The sequence below is a fragment of the Onychostruthus taczanowskii genome, unplaced genomic scaffold (assembly GCF_017590055.1).
Source record: "Onychostruthus taczanowskii isolate IOZ18803 unplaced genomic scaffold, ASM1759005v1 scaffold71, whole genome shotgun sequence".
In the NCBI taxonomy this organism is placed as follows: domain Eukaryota; kingdom Metazoa; phylum Chordata; class Aves; order Passeriformes; family Passeridae; genus Onychostruthus; species Onychostruthus taczanowskii.
Window position 1 is genome coordinate 3070406 of NW_024504898.1, and position 24998 is coordinate 3095403.

At 42.3% G+C, this 24998-nt stretch overlaps 1 protein-coding gene across 2 annotated transcripts in view; it reads left to right on the forward strand.

Annotated features, from left to right (window-relative positions):
- Positions 1-12636: 12636 nt before the first annotated feature.
- Positions 12637-24998, forward strand: part of SLC9A7 (solute carrier family 9 member A7) — a 69565-nt gene continuing 57203 nt past the window's right edge. For both annotated transcript variants that reach the window (XM_041422134.1, XM_041422135.1), the window contains exon 1: positions 12637-12983. In XM_041422134.1, coding sequence (XP_041278068.1) covers positions 12716-12983 — 268 coding nt within the window. In that variant the 5' untranslated portion in view covers positions 12637-12715. The remainder of the gene's footprint in view (positions 12984-24998) is intronic.

Genomic DNA, 24998 nt, shown 5'->3' on the forward strand with positions numbered 1-24998 from the left:
GGGTAGCTGACCCTACCATAGAATCTGTGATATGCAGCTTTGATGTTGAGATTCTTTAAGTAGGAACAATGGATAGGTGTGCCTGTGCCCCAGGTGACTGTGAACTTACCTGATGGGACAAGGAAAAGCACAAACAGCACAAACTGAATAGTTAATGTTTGCTAAGCTGCTTGTTCAAAAATTACCTTCCACCTACTTCCAACAACAATTACCTTCCCTGTAAGAAATTACAGCTTGTCTACAGATCTTTTCCTGTCGCTGGTGTTCGGAACCAAGGTGAGCAGTGTTCTATGCAGTACATGAGATGCAGACAGACAGCGCAATATTTTAAATCATTATTAAAAGGCACCACATGGAACTACAAGTCATTTTAGATGTGTTTTTTACTGAAGATACAAATAGTCAATACTTTTTAAAAGGCATAAATAAAATATTATTTTCTGAAGGAATGAAAGACCATATCCTAATATTAGCGTAAAGGACAGCATAATGCACTCTGCAAACTCCACATTCATTTTGAATTTTGCTTCAAGCCACCTCTGAGACAGAAATTCTGCAGTTGGAAAGGTCACAACTGGTTTAAAGGCTGCTAATGTAGTGGGTGCAGTTACCCAACAGAGCACAATTGAGTTTTCAGCTATAAAGCATATTCTTATGCAACACTTACAGGTCAATAGATCTCACACAAGAGTCTATATCCAGGATCCAGTTTTGTGATACGAAGAGAGCTGCTGTAACGAGGATATTGCTCAACATTCAGATTGCCAGAAAGCCTTGTGTCCTGTCTGAGCTTCTAGCTGAAGCAGACAAACACTTCAGTTTAATGTTAAATGAAAATGCAATGTAGTTACATCAAAGTTTATTATTCATGATTAATAGGGCAACAATTCAGAAAACAAGCTGCAGTGCTGATTCAGCAAGGCATGTGTGCACGTGCTAAAACCTACAGATTTCAGTGGGATTTGAGGGAGTGTGAAGAGTTGGGCTCATAGTTTAACAGCTTGCTGTATCATAGCCCAGCAGCCCATAAATTTTTCCCAAGCTTAGAGTTTTCTTTTTTTTTTTGTGATAAAAGAGAGAGGTGCTTTGATTGACCATGTATCTGAGTTAAAATTTACAAAATCATTTCCCAGCATCTGTCTTCAGTTGTGTCTCTTTATCCTTTGTCCAGGTCTCTAGCATCTGACACTGGGGGGCTCAGGGGAGCATTGTTGCAAAGGTAGGGTCATAGAAAGTTTCCCTCTGTCATAGTCCTAATGCAGAAAAGTCCATAAAACACTTGGGTAAAAGTGGCTTGCTCTTATCGCTTGGCATTTTAGAGTCTTTTTGACTGTACATTCTGTTTCTTTGGGGGGGTTTTCTTGCTTAGTGTCTGACATAATGCCAATCCTCTTTCACTGCTGGTTTCAGCTGCTGCTGTGGAAAAAGGATTGCTGAGACCTGGGCTAGGGGCTGTCCTCCTAATTCTGCTGCAGCAGACCATGACAATTGGAAGTGGCAACTTGTTAATTTGTTATTGCACAATTCATCATAATTTGTCTATCTGAAGTTTCATTTTACATTGTTGCACATTTATTAGTGCTCTTCCAATCAGAAGCTCTTAACATTAGTTTTGTGGGATGTCTTTATCTATGGCGCCAACCTGCCATGCATATTGTTCTTGTGGGTGAGAACAGTGGCTGTCTGATGCTCCCAGTGAGACTGGAAAAAAGTGGGATCCTCAACAAAAATGTAGGCAAAAATCACTGATCTGAACCTTGTAATCCTGCCAAAATATGCTGAAAGGCTGCAGTAAGGCAGTAATCTGCCTACATTAACTTTAGGGAATTACACAGGAATTATAAGCCTGAGCAGCTCTCACACAGGTTGAGACTTTCTAAAATTTCATCAGCGTAGTAATGAGACAGTGATTCAGATCTAAACGGCACATTTAAATATTCAGTGTTAACTGTGAAAAAATCCTGCTGTTAAAGTAAACAAACACAGGGTTCTATTTGTTTTGCCTTTTTTCCCATTTCTGTCTTTCAGCAGGATGTGCAATTAACATTCTAGATAGTGTTTTTGGAAATAGTGCTATGTCACTGTAAGACTCTGAGGAATAAATTAGTTAAACTGTTGATAATACAAAATAGCAATGGATACTGCAGAGACAGCAGATGGAAAGAAAATACTGAAGTAATTATTACTGGGAAGAGATTAAACTCTAGAGCTTGCTTGGCTATTAGGAAGACTTACACTAGGACTGGTTTTCAAATAATGTATTTTGCACTGAAGGAGCAAAAATGTTCAGTATAGAAATCAGTAAATAAATTGTTCAGACACAGAGGAACTGAAGTGGAATGAAAGATACGTTCTTTTGCAAAATAGACTCATTCACTAGAGAGAAGTATAAATTCTAATATTGTAAGGTGAAGTCCCAAAGGAATCCTGTGATCATAAACAGGGTTAAGTACACTACACATGACCTGCATGTAGTTAGGCAAATTGGTCCAGAGTTAAAAGTGAAAAGAGGGGAAACACAGCCAAGTCATGAGAAACTGATGCAGGGCTGGTCACTAAGCAATGTGAAAATGGTGAATATCTTTGATTTAAGGCAAATTAAGTAATTCCTCATTCAACCTTCTGCTGTTTTGATGATTCTCATTCCTTCTATTTTTAGGAGCTCCAGGGTTATTCAAACTGCAGTAACCTCTCTAAAAATTTTCATCCAGCGAGGCATCAAGACAAAGCCAAATTAAAAAAAAAAAAGAACCAAAATCCAATAATAACAGCTGAGTTAGGGACTCACACTTTGCTCTGTTTCAGACCTATTAACCAGGACTTATGTACCCAGAACAAAAAATCTAATAATCTAATAGTTGTCTAATTATATAAGGAAAAATCTGTCTCTCCTGTACTTGTTAGTGGCTGAACAGGCGAGTGATCAAAAAGTGTATTTTTTTTTTTTTATTTTTCTGTTCACAGCTCCCTGGAATCCATTGCTGCCAAACAAGCTAGAGTTCTGGGTAGACTACCTCAGCCATAGTTTGGTAGGTCTATTAGTTGTCACCCAAAGCAATCTTTTTGTAGGCTGTGCAAAAACATGTGGGGGAGGCAATTAAACTTTGATAAGCACTTTTGGATGATAGCTAACCAGACCTATCTCAACTTACAAATTTTTTTCTTAGTAAAGCAAACAAAGAGCGATGAACACAGACATAGACACCAACATTTTAGGCAAGGCTGTTTTAGATTAATCACAGTTCTTATGCTCAATTTTTTGTCATTGATTATTTCCAGGAGTTCTCTCTAAGTTATAGGTGCTATACATATATGAAACCATAGTCCATGCCAGAAATGGCTTACATCTGGAAAGCAGCTAAGTCAAATCAGCTCACACACACAATAAAAGGTCAAATCAATTCACACATTAAAGACCTGCCTGCTATAACAACTCAACTTCAAGCAACCGGTTAAATTATACTCACTTGTTATTTATAAAGTTGACATATCTATTGAGATAAATATAGTCAGTAAATAACCCTGGATCATACCTGAAACAAATCCATTTAAGATCTTAATCAGGCATACAAAAAGATGTTAGAATTTAAATGACTTATGGTAAACACAATATTAATTTTCTGGATTAAACTGGCTTGAGGTCAATATTGCATTGTCTATTTAAAATTATTTCTTTTTAAAATAATTTATTTTGAAGTCCTTCTTTCTCTATTTACACACCAAAGGACTAGAGAGTAAATAATAGAAAGCAACAGGAATATAATTAGAAAACACCAAAATAGCCCAGCACCATGAATGTAAAAGAAGTGCACTAGAGAAAAACCCCAAACCAGAATGTGAGTGAAACCAAATTTAAGAGCAAATGAAACAAAATACGCCTTCCATAATGAGCACTTTACAAAAATGTGATAAATAAACACTTTACCAAAATGTGCATCTCTCTCAGTTATAGTAGAGCACTGAAATAATTTTGTTGGGTGGTGGTTGTTGGGGACTGACTCATTGCACACTCTGCATGTCTCATGGGGCACAGAGTATGATGTTTGAGAAGAGAAACCATGGGAACAGGCTCTATAGCTTTAAAGAACCTAACTTGTCTGTCTCAAGGTGTCCAGCAACCTCCTGTTTGTTGCACCTAGAGGCTGCATCATGAGAGAAGGCTTCCCCAACCAGTCCTGTGGGAAAGCCTGGCTTCCTAATCACACAGCTGATCAGGTTCAGGGTTCAGTGTCTTCCGCTGCCACACTTGTTGCCATTTCCACCTCACCTTCATGTCAATAGCTTCTTTCTGGCAGACCTGGTCCTGCCTTTCCCTGCTGCCAAAGCTGATATCCCAGGCAGTAGAAGCAGATAATTTCTACCTTCTTTTTCAAGGTGTGGGGATTCCAGACCCTCTGAGAGGATGTCAGCAATGGCGGCTGCACCTCTTCAATGAAATAGAACCCACAGAAACAGGGAATCAGAACATTATAGTTCTGCTGATCTTAACAGAAATCCTTACTCCTCTTTGACTTTCTGAGTCAGTGCACTGAGAAAGCACTACCAATTTTACCTCCTGGTTCTCATTGTCATTCCTTCTTGCACTGGTGTTTCCACATTCCTTATTTCTCTACATGAAGATACTAGCAGAGGGGCTGGTTTTGGCCAGGATAGAGGTAATTTTCTTCATAGTAGCTCGTGAAGGGCTGTGTTTTGCATTTGTGCTGGAAACAGTGTTGATAGCACAGGGATATTTTCCTTCTTGCTCCGCAGTGCTAGCACAGAATCAAGGCCTTTTCTGCTCCTCACCCCACCAGGGAGGAGGCTGGGGGTGCACAAGGAGTTGGGAGGTGACACAGCCAGGACAGCTGACCCCGGCTGGCCACAGGGAAATGCCACACCATACAGTTTCACGCTCAAGATGTAAAGCCGGGAGGAACTAAAAAAAGAGGGGGACATTCAGAGTGGTGGCATTTGTTCTCCCAAGTCACTGTTACGTGTGATGAAACCCAACTTCCCTGGAGATGACTAAACTACTGTCTCTGCATGGGAAGCAGTGAATTAACTCCTTGTTTTGTTTTGCATAGTCTTTGCTTTCCCTGTTGAACTGTCTGTTTCAACCCAAGAGTTTTTTCACTTTTACCATTTTGACTCTCTTCTCAACCCCACTCTGAAAGGAGTGAGCAAATGGCTGGGTCAGGCTGAGCTGCTGGCTGGGGTCGAACCATGACACCAGGAAAGATTAATGACAATATGTTATTAGCTGACAGTGAAAACATTGCTGCAAAACATTCGCTCTGCTGAGTGCTTGGAATTTTTGCTGAATTAAAAACTTTTCTCATTCTTATCCTGGCAATGGGCCAAAACTGGGGCTGGCATAAACCTGGCAGTAAGGTGGGGTACAGCAGCACAGAACTGTCACATATGTGATAGTTCCTCTGTGACCTTGGCTTTTCCCCAGCAGCATGAAACTGCTATGTGTGACTTTGACAGTGCCTTGGGCTTAATACCACTAGAGGTCATGCAATGTACTTATTATCTAAGCTGCTTTTGGAAAATGCTCTAATATCCACATCAAGTAGATGTATTTGTACTCACAATATCTGCAGACAGTGCTGTGGCCTCTAGATGTCCCAGCTTTGTATGCAAGTAGTAACTACACCACAACAGATCACCCCACCTATTCTACTGCCCAAACCTGGAATTTATCTTGACTAGCACACAACAGGGGAAGCATGAGGAACTGGGAATATGCAAATAATATTAAGATGAAAAACCTTCTTTACAGAATGAACTACTCTCTCTACTAAATAAGGAATAAGTGGGTAAAGACAGTGCAGTATAACAACAAATCGTTCCTTATGATACTGTAGGTGGCATCTGTTCCTACAACAACAATTGTGTCTGACCTGACTGCTGTGATGCTCATTCCACCAACAAATCTGTCTTGGATTTATCCTATCTTGGGGTTACAGCCTGCAATTATATTGATTGCACCTCGAAGCAGCTGAGAACTTCTCTCTGTCGTTTGATTTCAGTCTTTTCTATCTTTCACCTCTTTACCTTTGATCAGCAGCCTAGCAATCAAACAAACAAAAACCACCCCTATCTGCATCATCCACATGAAAGCTCCATGTCCAGTGTTTTAGGGAGCTGTTAGATGTCTCATTCTGTCACAACTTGGCCCAGATCCATTACCATAATTTTTCCAATAGCTACAGATCTGTGGTGAGATGTTTCACCTGCTGGAGCCAGCATGCTTCCCTTTAGAGCTTCCCATTGGTATTAGCCAGAGCCCACCAGAAGCTAAAACTTGCCCAACAGCACTGTCTGATCAGCCCAAATTTGCTTTTTATTGGAAAAGAACAACAAGCTCTCAGTGCTGGCATCACCTGGTCTTGTTTTTGACTTATGTCTAATCCTCATCTTTCAGCTAGGCAGCCACTTCTGCCTCCCTGATTCAGGTTCCTCCACATTGAATGGAACCTGAAATGAGCTGGTATTAGTCAATCAGGTTTTTGGTTTCCACAGTAATAAAAGTTCACAATTAAATTTGGTTTTGAAACACTACTCTCAGACTTTTGCCAGTATGGAAAACTCTGGAGATTAATATAGTTGTTAAATTAGATATTACATTCACAATCTCATAATTAATAATGTAATCTCATTTTATCATCTATTGATAATTTCATCAATGTCTATAAATATCTGAAGGGAATTTGTAAAGAAGGTGGAGCCAGGCTGTGCTCAGCAGCAGGACCAGAGGAAATGGACAAAATCTGAAACACAGAAGGTTCCCTTTGACAATCAGAACAGTTTTTACTCTGAAGGTGACTGACCACTGGCACAGGATATCCAGAGAGGTTGTGGAATCTCCATCCTTGGAATTGTTTAAAGGCTGTATGGACATGGTTCTGGCCAACCAGCTCTAAGTGTCTTTACTTAAACAGGGGGGTTGGGCAAGATGGACTACAGGGATCTCTTCCAACCTTGACCATCCTATGCTTTCCGGCCAGTTAGCTGACATTCTTTCTCTCCCTTGGTTATTTCTAATTTATGCAGAAAATTGCTTTGATTAATATGAATTGACTGTATTTGTACACTGTTATTAATTCAGCTCAGCCCTTTCAGGAGAAATAGAGCCTAAGCCAGCCAAGTTATACCTCCTTACCTCTAGTTATACCTCAAACCCCTAGGCTTCTTTCTAAACTGCAGAGCAGCTGTTGTCCAGCACGATGGGAGTAATTTATCCATGGGTGTTTTAGGATCTCATATTTCTAGAAAAACTTGTTTTCCTGTAGGAGAAACTAGAAGTTTCCTGTTTGATCACATATTTCCAGAACAAGAGCAAAAATAAGCACCTTCAGACATAACTTCTCAGGACAGATCTCACCTTTTTCTGTCCAATGTCTCACCATGCCTCTGGGCTGCCTGATTCAGATGAAGCCAAGACACTTAGCATAACTTTACTGACTAAGATTTGTTTTCTAGCCTGTGCAATGCCAACAGGCATACATATTAAACATAGTCAAGATTTAATGAAGCATAATTTTGCCTTTTTGTTTCTCTACCAAGAAGAGAACAGGGGGATTTTTTGTTTTCTTTTGGTCATAACGTTTGGTATAATTGTGTAAAAATTGAATAGAAATATTTTACAACAAATTTGAATGCCACAACACTGTACCCATGTTTTTCCCTTTATCTCCTGCTTTATGCTTCTGAACTGCATTCAGGGAAACCTTTTGCAGATGCTGTTTCTGGTAGCAGTCAACTGACAGCTGTCACTAATAGAGCATCTATGTGAATGTTTGCAGTTTCAAATGATGGTCACATAGCCCCTTCTTTTGTGCACAAGGTCAAATCATAATTCACAAGCCTCAGCTGGAGCTCACTTTCTCTTTTCCAGAATGTTTTTTCAGACTCTTCTGGCACAGGTTGAGTTGCGGCACTTGTTGAGCTGTGATATTCACCTGTTTTAATATTTATGGGGAACATGGTGGGAAGTGATGAGTGATGAGAAGAATGATTGCTCAGCTTCTTCTTTGAGTGATTACAACTTGGAAAGTCATAAGCCTGATGTGCACCTGGTAATGAAAGGGTAATGAACTGCCTTCTTCTGAGGAAAAAGAGACAACTTGCTTTGCCCCTAGTAGAATGACACTTGCTGATATCAAATACAACTAGAAGGGGAAATAAATCTGTTTGGGTACAAGGGAGATGACAGAGCACTCTTACATAGATAAATTTTCTAGTCATATCCCTCTCAGACACCTTGAAAGTTTATCATGACTCAAAAGCTGTGAGTTGTGGCTGCACAATGAGTGACTACTGCATCCTGCAAATAGCACAAAACAGCTTTTACACTAGCTAGACTTTGTCTGCTGGAAAGGCTAATTATGATTTCTGCACTTGCATTGATGGAAAATGGCAGTTCTGACATTTTCTCAGCTATATGACACCTCTGCAGAACTGGTACAAGCAGAGAAATATGTCACAATTGTTATCACTTCCAACAAGCTGGAGATTTGAAAAGAAATGGTTTTCAGTAAAAACATGACATGTTCTTCAGAATTCAATTGCAGAACACTTAGTTGTCTTTAACCTCACATCTCAATAGGGTGTGGGGTTCTGGGGTATGTGGATATCTCACCCAGACACAGGAGAGTTGCCCACAAGATGATCCCACTGATGCCAGAGGTCAGCTGTAGGTTCAAAATGGGTTTTAAAGCACAGTGATGGGAGGGTTTGGCTTAAAAGGGAAGAAAGGAGAAACAAGGGGGAGAAAGGAGTGTGGCTGACATGGCAGCTGCTCTACAAGGCTGACCTGACAGCTAATCAACTTGTTACTGAATTCTGGATTAATGTGCTAGAAAATGTGAGTGCACAAAGGCAGTTGCATAAACATGCCATGTATTAAGATAAGGATTTGTTTGATTTTCCATTTTTTATAAGCCCAAGCAACAGCGAGACATTTCTCTACCAGAATCAGTCCTACCACAGCATGTTAGATCAGTGAAAATCTCAAAACTGCTGCTTTCAGCAGCACAAAGGGCCAGTTTCAACAGACTTGCATAATACAGAAAAGGTCTCAATAGAGCACCAGTTCTCCAGTGTGATTGACAAGGAGTGGATGATGTTAGCACCAACAGCTGGAGAGAGAGTGATTGAAAATAGGACCTTGCACTTGCCTTACATGGCATTATTCAACTCTGGGAATAAGAATAAACCCAAAGTGTGTATCAGTTCATGTGATAACAATGACTTTCTTAACATACAAAGCTATAAAAATGCTGAATGGACTCTTTGATGGTGCTTCTGGCAGAATGAACATTTTAATTAGACAAAACTGGTAGGCAAAGTGTAGGCTGAACCATATTGGTCTCTGTGCTGTTTTGGCCACACTCCTGTGATTCAATCCTGCAAGTCAATTACCAACTATGTACAAATGTAAATACTTATTAGCATTTAATACAAAAATCCTCCTACATCCCTCCAAGTATGGCTGAATTCTGTTGAATGATATTTTGTCCTCTGACCTATTTCATTGCCACCTTATAGTTTAGTTTGAAGCTTTTTATACCTCTGTTTTTATCCACTTGGCCTTCCATCTCCCAAAGCACACCTCATTGTTTCTGCCTCAAGATGGGCCTCTCAAAGAGCAAGGAGATCAAAGACCTCTGCCTGGGTCCAGATCATAATTAACAAATGGATAGAAAGCAGGAATAGAATCAAATTACAGTTTTGCTAAGCAGGCAGGCTGACTTCTGCAACATATGTGGTGGCTGTCAGGCAGAGGTCCCACCTGAAGAGCACATGAAGTTTTAGTGCAGAACAGCTTTTGGCAGGACCTGCCAAAAACAGTCTGGACTAAAAACTGTAACTGCAGGGCTATTACAGTGGTGGAGCTTCCCCTTGAGGTGAGATTACTGATGTTCCCAATGGACTGAGAACAGCAGGGAGACCTGGGAGTTACACCACTGCGAGGAGCCGAGCTGTGTCTACACAACCCTCTTACAAGATGCAGCCTGGTTTACAGAGATGTACAAAGAAGCTCCACCTGATACCTTTTCTCCTTAGTTGATAGCGTGCACTCTAGATGATGCTGTTTGAATCAGTTTAAGTATTTATGCATCATGATACCAGTCCATGAGTGTAAAGAGACAGCAAGTTATGGCCTGTACAAATCAAATATGCTCTGCATATCAAGTTCCCTGGCAACAACTTATTAGATGGAACACTGAGTTGAAGAGAAGTCAATTACATCACTATTAAATTTTGATGCTCTGCACAGACAGAAACAATCATGTTCCCATCACCATTTTGCATACAGGATTTAGTTACACCCACTCAGTCCAGAGAAAGAATAAGCTGTACTCACCTTTTGTACACAAGAGTAGTGAATATTATATTTTTAATTTGATAAAAATAATTGAAGGACAGACAAGGTGATACCTGTACAATGCATGAAAAAGCCTGGTAAATGTGAATGTGAGGATTCAAAGCTTGAGCTGATGGTAGCACTGACACATCAAACCATGGATGAATGCTTTCCTCCATAAACAACAGAGTTCAGCTGGGAAAAAAAAAAAAAAAAATTGTCTACTATCCTTAAGTATTAAAACAAATGCCTGGATATTTGGATATTTCTCATTATTGCATGGAGAGCAAGAGCCATAGTATGCAGTGAGCTGTAGAAGGATAAAACACAGGTTACTGGTGGAAGACTTGTCAGGAAGTAACTTAAGACCCTGACTGCAGCTCCGCTGAGAGGTGGATAAAATTACAATACACATGGAAATTGTCTCCTTAAAAAGAGCCATCATGTAGTGACAGACTTTGCCCAGCACTATGCAGCACATAAAAAACAAACCCACAGAGAAGAGCCTGTTATTGCTATCTCATTTTTTATTTTACAACTTTATTAGCATTACACATACTTAGCACTGCAGTACATGACTCCAGTCTGCTAGGAGGTCTGTAGGTTGTTATATCCTAAAGATATATGTTACATTGTGTGTAGATTGTATGTCCTAAAGATACACAGTAAAGGTTCAGTGGTATAATGCTCTCATTATACCAGAAATGTTAATTTTGAATATGAGATTTAACATAAGTCAGCCTTGAGGCAGTAATTTTTAATGGTTCACATAGGTTTAAGAGCTAAGTCTTCAAGGCAAATTACTTCTTTTCATCTCTAAGAGGCTTACAAATGATGGCACTATCAAAGTAAGCTTTCAGCCCTGCACAATCAAATATTTAAATATAATTGCACCTAATTACATTGGATTTTTAAGGTTGTTAAGGAGAGTTTGCATAAATACTGTCTTTAAAAGGACTACATATAAATAGAAGTGTAGATTTACATAGCTGTCATCTTGAAATGTTTATAAAAGGGAATTTCTAAAAAATAGCATATGACACAAAGACAATTCCAGATGCATTAGCAGGAGATAAAAGTTTCTTGTGACTAGAGCATCCCAATAAATACCCTCAGAAACATGGCAACCATGCTAAGAAAGAGCACAACCCTAAACGAGATAAGACCTGGCATGCAACTAATTAAAAATGTGGCCAAAGTTATTGTGCTTTCTTTTTATGCAAAATAATGGCTGAAAAAATACATATTAGATGTTGTGATTGAAAATAACTCTGGGAGAAAGGCCCCAGGAGCAGAAATGTCAACACTGTTTACACCACCACTGGGAGCTGGGGGATATTCCTCTGGTAGAAAAAGGCAGAACACTCTCCTGCCGAAGCTGGTTAAACAAAAAACCAAAACCAACCAACCAACAAAACCCCAAAAGAAAAACACAAACATAGTTTTGCAGCTGTTTGTATTTCTTTAAAAACAATTTCACTGCTCAATGTTTCGTCTGTTTCATCTTTTAAAGTGGTTGTGACTCGTTTAAGAAAAAGGAAAAAAGCTAAAGAAGAAAGTGCTGATTTTGGGGTTGCTTGCAAAAAGTGACTTTTCTGTCCTTTCCCTAACTCGAGATGATTTTCAAACAGTAAACATATGCACTTTTTCTTTTCAGAGGAAAAAAAATCCAAATGAAAATTGCTGACTAGCTCTCTATTAATTTCCTACAATTGTCTTGTTTCCTAGAAGCAGATGTCCAGTAGGATGTACCTGGATGAAAACCTCCAAGTCAGCAATTTACGTTTAGTAAGTTTTCCAAAAAAACCAAAACAACAAAACCGACAGCGCTTCTTCCCTGCCACACCTCACGGGGCCGTGCCCTCCTGGCCCATTTCGAGCCCGGCCATGCAGGGCGGGCTCTGGGGCGATGATTTCCAGCACCGCCCCGGTGAGAGCCGCTCACAGGTTCACAGGTTCGCTCCGCACCGCGGGGAGGGAGAGCGGCGCCGGCCCCACAGCTCTGCCCGCGCCACCGAGGCGGCACCTGGAGCTCCCGGAGCGGAACCGGCCCCGCGGGGAGGGGGAAATCTCGCCACCGCTACACCTCCGCCGGGCGGGGCTGGCCGGGCCGGGCACGGGGGGAGCAGCGACACCGCGTCCTCACGGCGGAGCGGCGTTCGCTGCCCGGCCGAGGGATCGCCGGCGGGGCTGCGCCTTTAAGGGGCCGGGGGAGGGAGCGGCGGGCGGGCTCCTGCGCGCCGGGGCCGCTCCCTCCCGCCGTCCTTCTTTCCCTTCCCCGCTCCCTCCCCCGCCGGCCGGCCGGGCGGGCGGTGGGCAGTGCCCGTGGGCCGCCGCGGCATCCCGGCTCCCGCAGCCATGGCCGAGCCCCTGCGCCGCCGGCTCCCGCTGCTCTCGCTGCTCCTGCTGGCAGCCGGGGGGCTGCGGGCGGCGGAGCGGAGCGGCGGCAGCAGCAGCGCCATGGAGGAGCTCGCCACCGAGAAGGAGGCGGAGGAGAGCCACCGGCAGGACAGCGTGAGCCTGCTCACCTTCATCCTGCTCCTCACTCTCACCATCCTCACCATCTGGCTCTTCAAGCACCGGCGCGTCCGCTTTCTCCACGAGACCGGCCTGGCCATGATCTACGGTGAGTCCCGCCGGGGCCGCGGCACCGCCCGCGCCTCAGCCCCCGGTGTCAGCCCCGGCAGGTGCCGGGAGAGGCGGCGGAGGGCCCGGTACCGGCCGCGCCCCTCCGTGCCGCCGGAGGAGCACCAGCGCCCAGTAGGCCGAGCCCCGGGCAGGGGGAGCCGCTCGCCGCAGAGCCCGACCGTCTCCGCCGGTGCTCCTGGATCCCCTCCCCTCGCCTTTCCTGGGGTTGGGGGCAGAAGGACACTGAGGGGGGACACGCGGTCCGCAGCCTCCCGTGCGGCAGCGGCGCGGCGTCCTGCGGGAAGGTGCGCCTCACCGCCGGGCTGCCGGGGACAGCGCTCCGCTGACCCTCCCCGCCGGCCGTACTTCCAGCATGGAGTGCCGAGCCGTGCAGGTCATGGCAGAGATGACTTTGGAAAGCGCCATCGGCTGCCCTGGCCCCGCTGTGGCCGCGCCACGCGGAAAGGAGCGTGTTCAGCCTCCGGGTTTGCTCCCTGGCTGTCGGCGCGCTGCTGTCACCGGCGGCCCGCGTTTGCGGATCCCGACTGACCGCAGTGACACTGACCAGACACCCTGACACCGTCTGCGGCTCATCCAGAGCCCTCCTGGTGGAACGAGGGCTCTACTGAGTTGAGTTCGCCCACTCCAGGCCCCTCTTCTCGGTGGGTGTGAGTAAAGGGAAAGTAAATCCCTCAGGAGTAGCTGTGTGTCTCCCCTGCGTTTGTGGGGCTGATGGCCCAGAGGAGCTGGGCTCTGCAGGATGATGTTAATGGTGCTGGTCTGCTCTCCCTGGTGCTATCAGAGCCTGGCGCAGAGGGAGGCAGGTGAGCCCGAACTGGGGCCGCAGAGCCCTCGCTCCGCGGGGAACTCCACGGCTGTGCTCGGTGCGCAGTTTGCTACGCAGAGCAGAGTGGGTTGCGGTGAAGAGCAGCCATCCATTTGAAAAATAATTTGTCTGCTGGTGATTGGCTACTGCCATAAGCGCCGGGGGCACTTCTCCTTCGCCAGCGGAATCTGTTCCTGCTGAGCCATGTGAAACACCTGCCCGATGTTGGTCGGGATAAGCATATTGAGGGTAACCACACGTGAGAAATTCAGCACTCGAGGGGAGGGGGAAAGTGAAGCATTTCCTCCCCGATGAGTACTACTGCTCTTGAGAGCTATGTGATTGCTTGCAAAGCAGTGGAATTTTCCTCTACTGATGCTTCCCTTAAACCATCCAAATTTGTTCTTAGTCACTGATCGCTTTGCTGCACTGCTGTGTACTTCACATATGCTCATTGCTGAAAACCGACAAATTAACAACTGGGCATATAAGTTAGTTATGCACTGGCATGATACTGCTTAGCAGCTGAAGAGTGCCCAGGAGACAGTAGATTAACTGTCTGTATTGATCGGAAAAGAGACAGGGTAAGGTGGTATTGAAGATGCTTAAATATTACCCTAGCATTGTCACCTTTATGAAGTTCGTTTATTATGTTTTATGATCACTTTAGTGTCTTAGTTTATGCTGAAAATCTTGTGTATGTGGGTGTGCTAATGCATGCAGTACAAGTGTCAGGGCATCAAGGGCATTTGGGTATGTGTTTTGATGAGCTGCGTGGGAAATGAGAAATTGTTCAGCTGGAGAGATTCTGCCTCTCATTAAACTCAAATTAGTTTGCTCTAACACACAGTTCCTGATCTGTGAAAGGGTTGTTAGGTTCCCAATTTGATGTGCAAATGATGAAATTTTGTCTTAGGAAAGGCACTATGTTCTATCTCTTTCAGCCTCCCTGGCAGCATCCAAAAAAGAATAATTGGTTCAAACTGTTACATTTTCTGGGTGTGCCCTCTCTTAAATAATTTTGCTTTCATAGATTGTTCCCCAGTATACTTGCCTTATAAATGAGTCCCTTTATTATATCTAAATACATGCTGTTCGCCCTCCCAAACAAACTGACTCTTGCCTTTTCATGGAAAACATCCTAGGAAACATGTTTAGTGTGTTCAGTTCCTACCTAACGTGGTTAACCTCCATGCTGGTAAAGCTCTGCTGAGACCTGGCTTCACTTTAACCTTTCACAGACTTTCTATGGAGCACAAAGAACAACACTGCAAGTGCCGTAGTAACTTTCTGTTATACTTCTGCTATCTGGGCTTAAGTCTCCTCTTCCTCCCTTGTTGTTTAAAAGACAGCAGTTAAACTGATACATGGGTTTCTATTTTGCTGATAACTTGCTGTCTGGAAGATGCACTTTTAAAAAAGCTATATATCTATTTAAAGTGCATATGTTTGATCACTCTGACTTAAACACAAAATCATAAGGCAATACGTCAAAGAGAGTTTGTAGTCCTAAAAGCACACATATCTATTAGTGCTAAATAGAATTGAATGCTAGCATTGAACTGTAACAAGGGTGCTGCTCTGGAGAAGTTAAATACTAGCAAGTGTCAGCTGTTCCAGCAACAGTATTGCTAACATTGCTAATGCAAGGTATTATGGAGCAATTAAAAAAATCCAACACAACCCAAGCAAACACCAATCCACTACAGAGAAATAAGGGAACTGAAACTTTGCTGACACATGTATTTCAGCTAGTGATAACGATAGTGGTGCTTGCTGTTCTTAGTGTTGGTCTGAGTTGGAGGATAAAGTACTCCAACATGTTTTTCCTGAAGAGGTTTGGTGGCGACTTTGTTTTGCAGGCTTCTTGGTTCTCCACCAAGAAGCATCACCACATAGTAGGAGCAACAGGGCATGGACTGTGCACTTGGACAGCTCAGGGTGGACCTAAGGGTGGGAGGTGATAGTGGCCCTCCAGCTGGTTGCTCCTTAGGAGGTAGCCACCCGGATAAGTAGATGTCTCCCAGCAGAAGCAGTGGTATCACTGCCACTAGGCAATTACTTTGTCCCTTTTCATAAGTGGTAATTTGGGCAACTGGCCACCCATGAATCAGCATGGGTGTCAGTCCTGTCAGGTACCTTCTTGTCTGTGGGCCACACATGCTAGTGCTGCAGATGAAAGTAAAAGCAAACTGGATTTCGGTACAGTGAAAGAAAAACAGTATATGAAGAGGAACATAATACTTCTGTTACCTTTTGTGGAACACAAATGGGAGAGAAGCTGTAAATCTGCAGGATAAAAACATTATATCTGTTCTGCAATGCTCTGTATCAGACTAAGTTTCTGTATCCACAGAGTAGATACAGAAAAGGTTTATTTTTAGCTCATCTGGCTGCAGCGCTCATTGTTAGAATTCTAGTATCTATCTACACACACTAGAGATGACCTAACTCATCTCCACTGCCAGCAAAATAATGTCAGTCTTCGTTTTTAATAAGCCACTTTGACATAAGCCTCCTAATACTAGATTTAGGATCATAACTGAGCACCCACTTTTGAGAACATTATCCTTTCTCTGGCAACCTGCTTGTTCTTCCTGAATATTATTTTAAATCACTTTGTTACAGGCTTTTAAAGTGAGTCTTGCTCAGTTTTTTGACTGCACAGTCTGTTTTAATTGTAATACAAATCTTTTCTCTGAGTTTGCTTTATGGTGTGTGGCTGGGTAGAAAAATTATGAATTCTTCTTTTGAGAGAAATTTAGAAGACACGCTATATAGCTTTAATTAACCAGCATGTATTTCAGATCTGCCCTTCAGGCAGGGGTAGTTGGATAGCTTATAATGCTGGTAATTCTGAAATATCTTTGGAGTACAATCAATCTGTAGTCCTCAGAGCAGTGATTTTGGGTTTCTTTCTTTGTTTCTGTGGGTTGGGGTTTTGTTGTTGTTTCTGTGGGTTTGGGGGTTTTGTTAATTTGTTTCTATAAGGGTAGTGTATTTAATTAAGATAAATTAGTTCATTTTTATGTTTGTTAATGTCATCTTCATGAGAAGTTCTGTCAAATCAGCACCAGAATACCCTCTGATTGTGACATAAGACAAAGAAGAGAAAACCAGCAACTTGGATTTCTTTTGTGTGCGGAAGCCTTTGGTGGCACATCTGGCTGTTAAAGCTGCTCAGCAGCACCGTGTAATTGTAGGAACCACACAGAGGCTGAAGAGGGAAGGTGGTCCTCTGCATGTCCTGTAATCATCTGACTTAAAAAGTTCTCACAAACAGATGCTATGTCTGTGATACTGCAGAGCTCACACACCTGCCTGCCTTCTGCTCCTGTGTGAGCGCCCTGGTTGTGTTGGCTGGAGTGTGCTGAGCTGAGGGGAGGTAACCTGATGTCTGCTGCACCAGCTTGTTGTCAGAGCGAGGTGGTTCCATGGCAGGTTAATGTTGCACATGTCTGAGCCCTGTAAGAGCTGGAGGTTATCCTTTGTCCACTTCAGGAAATTGCTTTTGGAACCACTTCCAATTTTTCTTTGCTACTTTGCAATGGAAATATGTCTCTAAATGGGTCTGCCAATGATTCTCCCTGAAAGAACACAAGGACTGAACTCCTCTGTTGATGCAGGGCATCTGCAGCAAGTCTAGGAACTTCTGCTCTTGGTGCAGATGAGAAAACAGAAAAGGAGATGATGAGGGAGTATATAAAAACTATCAAGTCCAACAGGATGCCCAGAATTATTTCTCAGGTGCTGATGATGTCCCCATCTCTGTGCTTCTTTACTTAGTCTTTAGGGGTCTATGTTTTTGGCAAGAGGTTGATGGGAGAGAGACCTGGGTTCTCACCTGTCTCCTTTTTGTTTGGTAAAGTAGGCCTTTGTTTTAAGGATGGTGAGAGAAAGGTGATAGGGAAGGTTTCTTTGGCTGTGTAAACAACAAAATCTGTGTGGCAACTAGTGTGCAACCTTAGCTCTGGATTTCACAATACTGCATTGTAAATTTTCTGTAATGAACTGTATTTGGTCATTCAAACAGAATGAACAATTCAGATACTGTTCTTTTAGAAATTTAATTTAAAAATGTTGTGCTAAACAGAAGTAGTTATAGATGTGTATTCCTTTGCAGTGTATATTTAATATTTCCTGTGCTATAGAAAGATTACCTGAACACTGAAATTGCTTTCACCCAAAGTAATTATCCATACAGCAGGAAGTGCTTTTGGGTCACCTGTACAGGCAGTCCTGGGCACCATTTAGAAATATCTGTGCAACCTGTGAAACACCTTTATGAAGTACTGAGTGTCCTGGGCTCACTAACAGAGTGACTAGAGAGAACTCTAGACCAATGCTCTGTGTGCTCCCAGCGCACTGGAAGCAGATGTAAACCTTGCCTCTGACTTACCCAAACTCTCTCTTCTCAAGGGCCTGGACTCCAAGCCAGGATGGTTTCCTGCAGTGCATGGAGAGAGCTGTGGAAGCAGTGATGGGAAGGGTCGATTCCCTGTGACAGAAAATTGTCATGGTTCAGCTAGCTATGAGCCTCTTATATCCTCAGTCCCTTTGTGGGTGCATAGCAGCCCTTTCCCCCATTCCTTCCTTATGAAAGTTGGGGTCCCCTTACCTATTGGCTCTGCAGAGTAGTTCAAAATATCTTAGAGATCTGGGTGAAACCTTTTCCTGCTTCTGGTAGGGAGCTGTTCCCACCCCCATCTGCTGCTGTCTGAACAACCATTATCTCCATTAGGTTGAGGTGGCAGCTTCACCCTCAACTGATTTAGAAACCAGATATCTGAAGCAGGAACCTCAGCTCCACCATTATTAAAGAAACAAAAAAAAAAGTTAGAGGACAGAGTTTGCATTCTAGAACTATGTATCTTGGCCTGTTAGGGGTGAGAAGTAAAAACATTTTGTAGCTCCTATCTAGGTCTTTAACAGGTGTTGTCTGCATGGATGTTCTCTCCTTGCTTACATGGTGGATGCTCTGAGTCCAGCACTGGGCTGCTGAACTGTCCCTGTGTGTTCGAGACAGCCTCAGTATTTAACTCAAGTCTGTTGTTTCCATGCTGACAGCCAGAAATACCAGCTTGTAGACTTACTCTTTTTTTTTTTTTCTTTTTTTCTTTTTTTTTTTTCCCCCAACACAGAGTACTTATTTGTGACTCAGGATTAAAGCTTTATCCCCGTTAAATACTGAATATAGCCTTTCTTGCCCTGCTTTGCACTAAGTGGTGTCTACATTGAAAGAATGTGATACAAGCAATTTTTGGAGGAGTATTTATGTTGAAGGGTTTTTTACTAGTGTTGTAAAGAATACACAGTCATTCTCAGCAGTTCAGATCTTTTTGTCTACCAGACATAGGTAATTGAGCTAAAATGCCCTGCTTTTTTCTCCCCTATTAAAAAGCACTTCAGCCTGCAATTAACCAAGTGTGAAAGGAGAAAAGCAAAATTGTGGGAAACTGTTGGTTTGGGTTTTTTTTCCTTATCCTGAAATCAGACAAATCACTTTACTTTAGAAGTACCTAAAGAGCCTATGGTGGAAGAAACTGTTGGGTTTTTTTAATTTTACTGGGGAGAAAGAGTTGAAGGCTCCCTCAAAATTGAAGTTGAGGAGATGAACTCTGCCCTCAGCCAGAGGAGGTGTGTGGTTTCTTGTGCTTTCTTCATGGCTTTGGAATTCCATGTTGCTTTTCAAAGGCTGGGTGGAAGCTCTTCATTTCTCTTGATGCAGATGTTTGTGTGAGTGATACGTGGAGAAGGATCTCCCCTCTCCTGGCAGAGCTCTTGTGTGTCACGCTGCTGTCAGGGGTGTCTGGGGCTTGGCTGCACTGCTGGCCCTGATGGTTCAGCCGTGGGATAGAGCTGCTGCCACAGGAAGGTGCTGGCCCTGAAGCCACACTGGTGGGACTTGCAGGTTTGCTGTAGCCTGGGCTACTTCTCCCCAGCTGCCACTTTCTCTGCTTGTAGTGTTTTCAAAATGCCGCTTCCTTGTTGAAATAGGTCTATAGTAGATGGTTTTAAAGGCAGCTGAAGCCACCAGAATATCTGTTGCATATTTTAAGTGTATTTGGGTGTGTTACTGATTCCTATTCTGTTGCCTTGTAAGCTCCTTGGAGAGGGGAGTTTGAGCAGTGGGTCTTGGTGTGCTGGATTTGTGGAAATGTTTAAATAAAATGGTCTGCTTATTCAGAATGCCATGCCTTTCCATAGCTGTCTTCACTTCTCACTTTGACTTAAAAAAATAAGCTAGGATTGAGGAGATTTTTTTTTTATGTAAGTTAGACATGTTCACCTGCTATTTTATTGTGAAACTGGGGGACTATTCCTAATGAAAAAAGGGATGGAAACAAAGGAGCATGCTACAAAAGGATTCTAAAATGCAATTAACTTGTCTGTGCATAAGATGACAGTCTTTAATGTGCTGGCTGTTTATGGAAGTGTGGTGTGTGCACCTGCATTTCTTGCCATCAGTAGCTAGGTGAAAAGAAAGCTGCTCGTGTGGCTTGGTGTCACCTAAGTGTGAGAGCCTTCCCTGTGTCAGCTCTGCAGCAGGGCACGCTGTGTCCATGGGTAGTGCCAGCACACTGGGGATGTGGTTATTGCTGCTGAGGCTCGGAGGCTGTTCTGTTAATTCCAGAACTGGATTCAATATGAAAACTGCTGTTAACCTTTGCCACTGCTTTGAATTTGAGATACTAACAGAAAGATGTTGTAACTGATGATAGTTTAAAAATAGCAAGTGACCCACATGGATATGACTAGCTTTTGGTTTTTACTCTGAATCCATTAAAATGAATGCTATTGCTTCCACAGTAATTCTAAGAAATTATTTCCCCCATACATACACTTCTTAGCTGCTGACATCAAGTCCTTCAGTAGTGAAAGGGAACCTGCATTTTAAGTGTCATGTACCTCTCTGCTGTTTTACTGCTGCACAATCCTTCCTAGTTATCATTCCTTTGTGACAGTCTTCATTGTACTTACTGATTGTGTAATGGCCTTTCTCCCGAAAAGATTTTCCTCATCCATGAGAAAACTTGACTGTTATTAAAATGACTGTTCTTCTTAAAGTGCCTTCTCAGCGAGTGAATACCAACTTATTTTAATTGGCTTTTAGCCTTGCTGTGCTTGATGCTTTAGAAGAGTTCAAAGTGGCAAACACAGAGGGCTCCCTGGCTAGCTGGGAGGAAAGGGTATTCACAGGAGAGTTGAAGCAGTGAGTGGCATTGGCATCACTGGCTACACTGCAGTTTTGCACTCTCTGGAAAATACAGGAAAAATGTGGAAGATGAAAACTGGTGTAAAGGCTTATTTCTGTTGGGGAAGTCCCACCCAATTGCTTCTCCTGGTTTATCTTTGATATTTTAGTTGCTTATTATGTAATGTTATATATTAAGAGCCAAGGAGGCTGACTGTAAGTGACCTTCCAACAGACGTGCCTGGCAGGGCTGGCTGTAGCATCCTCTCCTGGCTCACAAAATTCAAGTGGGCACTTCTGCTTGTTTGGTTTGTCTTGAAGATTTATACTTTGAGAGTCATCTTTATACTCTGCACAGCATAAAGGCTGTGGCTTTGTCATACCTATCTGCAATACTCATGTCTTACAGGGAACATATTCCCATTAGACATGGGTTACAGTTAATTATTCTTGGAAGAAGATGAGTATTTTGAAGATGTGTTGGTGTGTGTGAAATAACCTTAATGCTGGAATAGACTTTTACATAGGCAACTGAGTGTCAGGACACTGTTTCAGGCTAACCTTTATTGCTTTTATCTCTGCACAGCAGTACTGTCTGACTTGGCAAAAATTTGTTTATGGAGTTGATTTTTATATCTAGAGACTTTTAGCCTTCTTTCAACCATGTTGACTTGTGGTAAAGCAATGTGTATACACACACACACGTAAAATCTCTTTCTGATTATCTTTTACAGAGATACATAGATATAAAATTAATCTTTTCCTCAGCTCTGCATGACTGAAGAGTTAGTGAGTGATTTCCTAATGATGATCTTCTTGTAAAGCTGCAGTAACAAAATAAAATTGCAGCATACTCTGATTATACATGTGCCTGCATGAAACAGAGAAATGTCAACATAGATATCTTGGTGATACTTAGTACTTGATTATGTCCCCCATTTCCTCAGGGAGCCATAAAAAGGGTTTATTGCTTTTGCTGGCAAATGCTTGAGTCTACTTGTTTCAACATTTTCATTTTTGATCCTAATGGTTTTGGGATCTCTTCCAAAGCATAAAAGATGGGACAGTTACTTTTTTTTTTTTGTTCTCTATACTTCAAGCACAAATATCTTACCTCATTGCATCAGGTGCTTATGATTTTAGATAGTGTTTTGTCAACCTTAATCACAGATAGGGGAAATTTTGCATTGTCTTTTGTTCCTACATATGATATAGCCCCTCTTCTAAAGACTGAAAGGCTGGGGCAGGAGGTGTAGGCAGGATCTACTCTGCATTTATGATCGCTTCATCCTTAGCCTGTGAAAGCTAAAGCCCCCCATCAGGGTCTCAATCTTCTAGGTACTGCTTAAATTTATAGTTATGTTCTTAAAACAAAAAGCCAGATGAGCAACCCTAAAATCTGCCTCTGAAGCGCTTGGTTTGGTAAGCTTGCTAGCCAAAGTCAGAGGTTGTCTTACCTCTCTGTTACCAGGCCACAAGTTGTTTTCCTGCAGACAGTGCTACCTCTACACAGCTCTAAGAGAAAGTTGAGACTCCCACAATTTTTGGAGCATGATGTCTATACAATTTTTTAGCCTCCTTTTGCTCTTCTTCCTTCATTTGTGTGATGATGACACATAAGCCTTGCTCTCCAATGGTTCCTGTGGGTATTACACTTGTCATGTGTTTTAGCTCTCTGAGAAATTTTATTGTGCTGACTGCCTGCTTTTTTGCAGGGAATCTCCTAACACTCTTGCCTTGTTACTTCATTTCTCTCCACAGTGCATCCAATAGTTTATTTTAAAGCTGACAGCCTGGATTCCTCTCCATACATCAGACCTACTTTTTTTTTTTTTTTTTTTTTTTTTTTTTTTTTTTTTTTTTTTTTTTTTTCCATTCTAAACTAAAAACCTTTGCTCACTTCTTTGTCTCTTGGAAATGTGAGGATTGGCTCAATATCAGAATGGCTGAAATAGCTTGTCATTTTTATCTTCCTCCTGGTACCAGAGTCTTCATCACTGAGACTGGTTCCCCTCACTGCTAATGATACTGTCTGTGCCTTGTCTTCACCTGTCAGCTTTTAAGCTGTGGAAGATGTTTCTAGGTAACATGTAAGGCATGAATTCCTATGTCTCTCTACATATCTGCAGTCCAGTCTTTCACTTCAACATTGGCTCCTTTGACGTTCTCAAGGCACAGGAGAATTTTCTTCAGATTAAACTTTCGTTGTCTGTGTTATAAGAAACATTTTCCCTGACCCTCTCTTGCTTTGTTTTTGTGTTCTCAGCTGTCCTCAGTAAAGTGAAAGATAAAGATGCCAGTATCTCTAGGACCATTTAATCATAACCAGAATCAAACTAACGGTTTTTAACTTGCTAATAGACTGTGTCAAGACCAAGACCTAGTTTTTAGCCCTTATACTTTAAAGAAAGGCTTAAAGTTTGACTCAAATGTATGGATTTCACAGCTATGAGGAAAAAACTTGGACCATTGAGACTATTTACCACCAGGGTTATGTTATAGAATTTCCCTTGAACAGTCAGCAAGGAAATTTGTGTTAATTTGTAACATTTATAATAAGCAACAAATTTGTAAAGAAAGCAGTCTTTCAGTAAGTTAAAACCTTCCAAGACCTTTAGAATACTTAAATGCAGGAAAGGGCAATGCATAAGAACAATATTTAGAGCTTTTGTAATTATGTCAAGGTGCCAGAATCCCAATGATGCAACACATGCATGGCATTTTTGATCCTTGAACAGATCACATTTGACCTGTGTGTGTACCCACATACAACATGCACACCTCAGAGCTGAATTGCTCACTTTCCAGAATAGCCTGTTCTTGTGTAATACTCTGTCTGAGCACAGAGACAGATTTTTGATGCTTCACTTGATTGGAAACCCTATTTATTTCCACTTGATTTACTATAGAAAATATACTATTTCACATGTGGATATCGTACTTTTTTAATAACACCAGAAAAACATTTCAACTAAAACTTAGATTCATCGTTCTGTTGTCCTGATACATAAACTGAGTGTATGTTGTGTGGAGAATATAAAAAGTCTGTGAATCATATACTGAGATAAATATATGACTGGTGGAAAGCTGATACACCTGAAGTTAATAGTTAGGTACACTCCTAAATTAAACTGCTCTTACTGTAGGTGGTTTTCCTGCTACATTGTATTTGCCTTACTGGTTGAGAGGATTGGAACAGCAGCTTGTTGACAAATGCAGATTTATGGGGAGTTCCTGTTGAAACAGGGGCTTTCTGAGGTTTGGAGGCAATGGACTGGTTATTTCTGTTAGCAGCAGTTTGCCAGAGGTCCATTCCATACTGCTGGGCTTCAGAGTTAAGGAAAATGATTTTGAAAACAGTATCACATTTTTAAAATGTCTGTAATGTCTGGAACAAAGCTCATTCGCGTACTGTTACTTGAACTGACCAAGTTCCTTGGACTAGGAGTTACGATCAGGATGTCACATTTGCAGGACACGTTCTGTTAGACATGTGGTCATATTGGCCAGGAAAATTTATCTATGACTTAGGATTTGATGGGCTTGAGAATCAAGCAGTCTTGTTGTAAGCTTCAGTGAGCAGGAGGTCAGCCAGTACTGAAGAAGTCACCTAACCTGGCCAGAAGAAGTTGCAGAACAGATTCCTGCAGCAAAAGGTACCCCAAGGATAAATGCTTGGCTGAATTGTGTCTGCAGAGAGAGGTGAAGGCAGAGGACTCAGACTTACTGAAATGGCCTGAGATGCTGACTATGGGAAGACAGAAATAGCAGGGGGGGGATATGAATTTCTTTTAGGGGTGGAAAATCAGTGGCTGGAATACTAGGAGTTTTCTGCAAATAAGAAAAATATTCTGATTTACTAGTCTAGTTTTCCTTGCTGTATTCCTGTGCTTTTTTTTTTTTTTTTTTTTTTTTTTTTTTTTTTTTTTTTTTTGACATTTCTACTTATTCTGTGGGTCACAGTCCATAACCTTGAATCTTTGCGATAATAA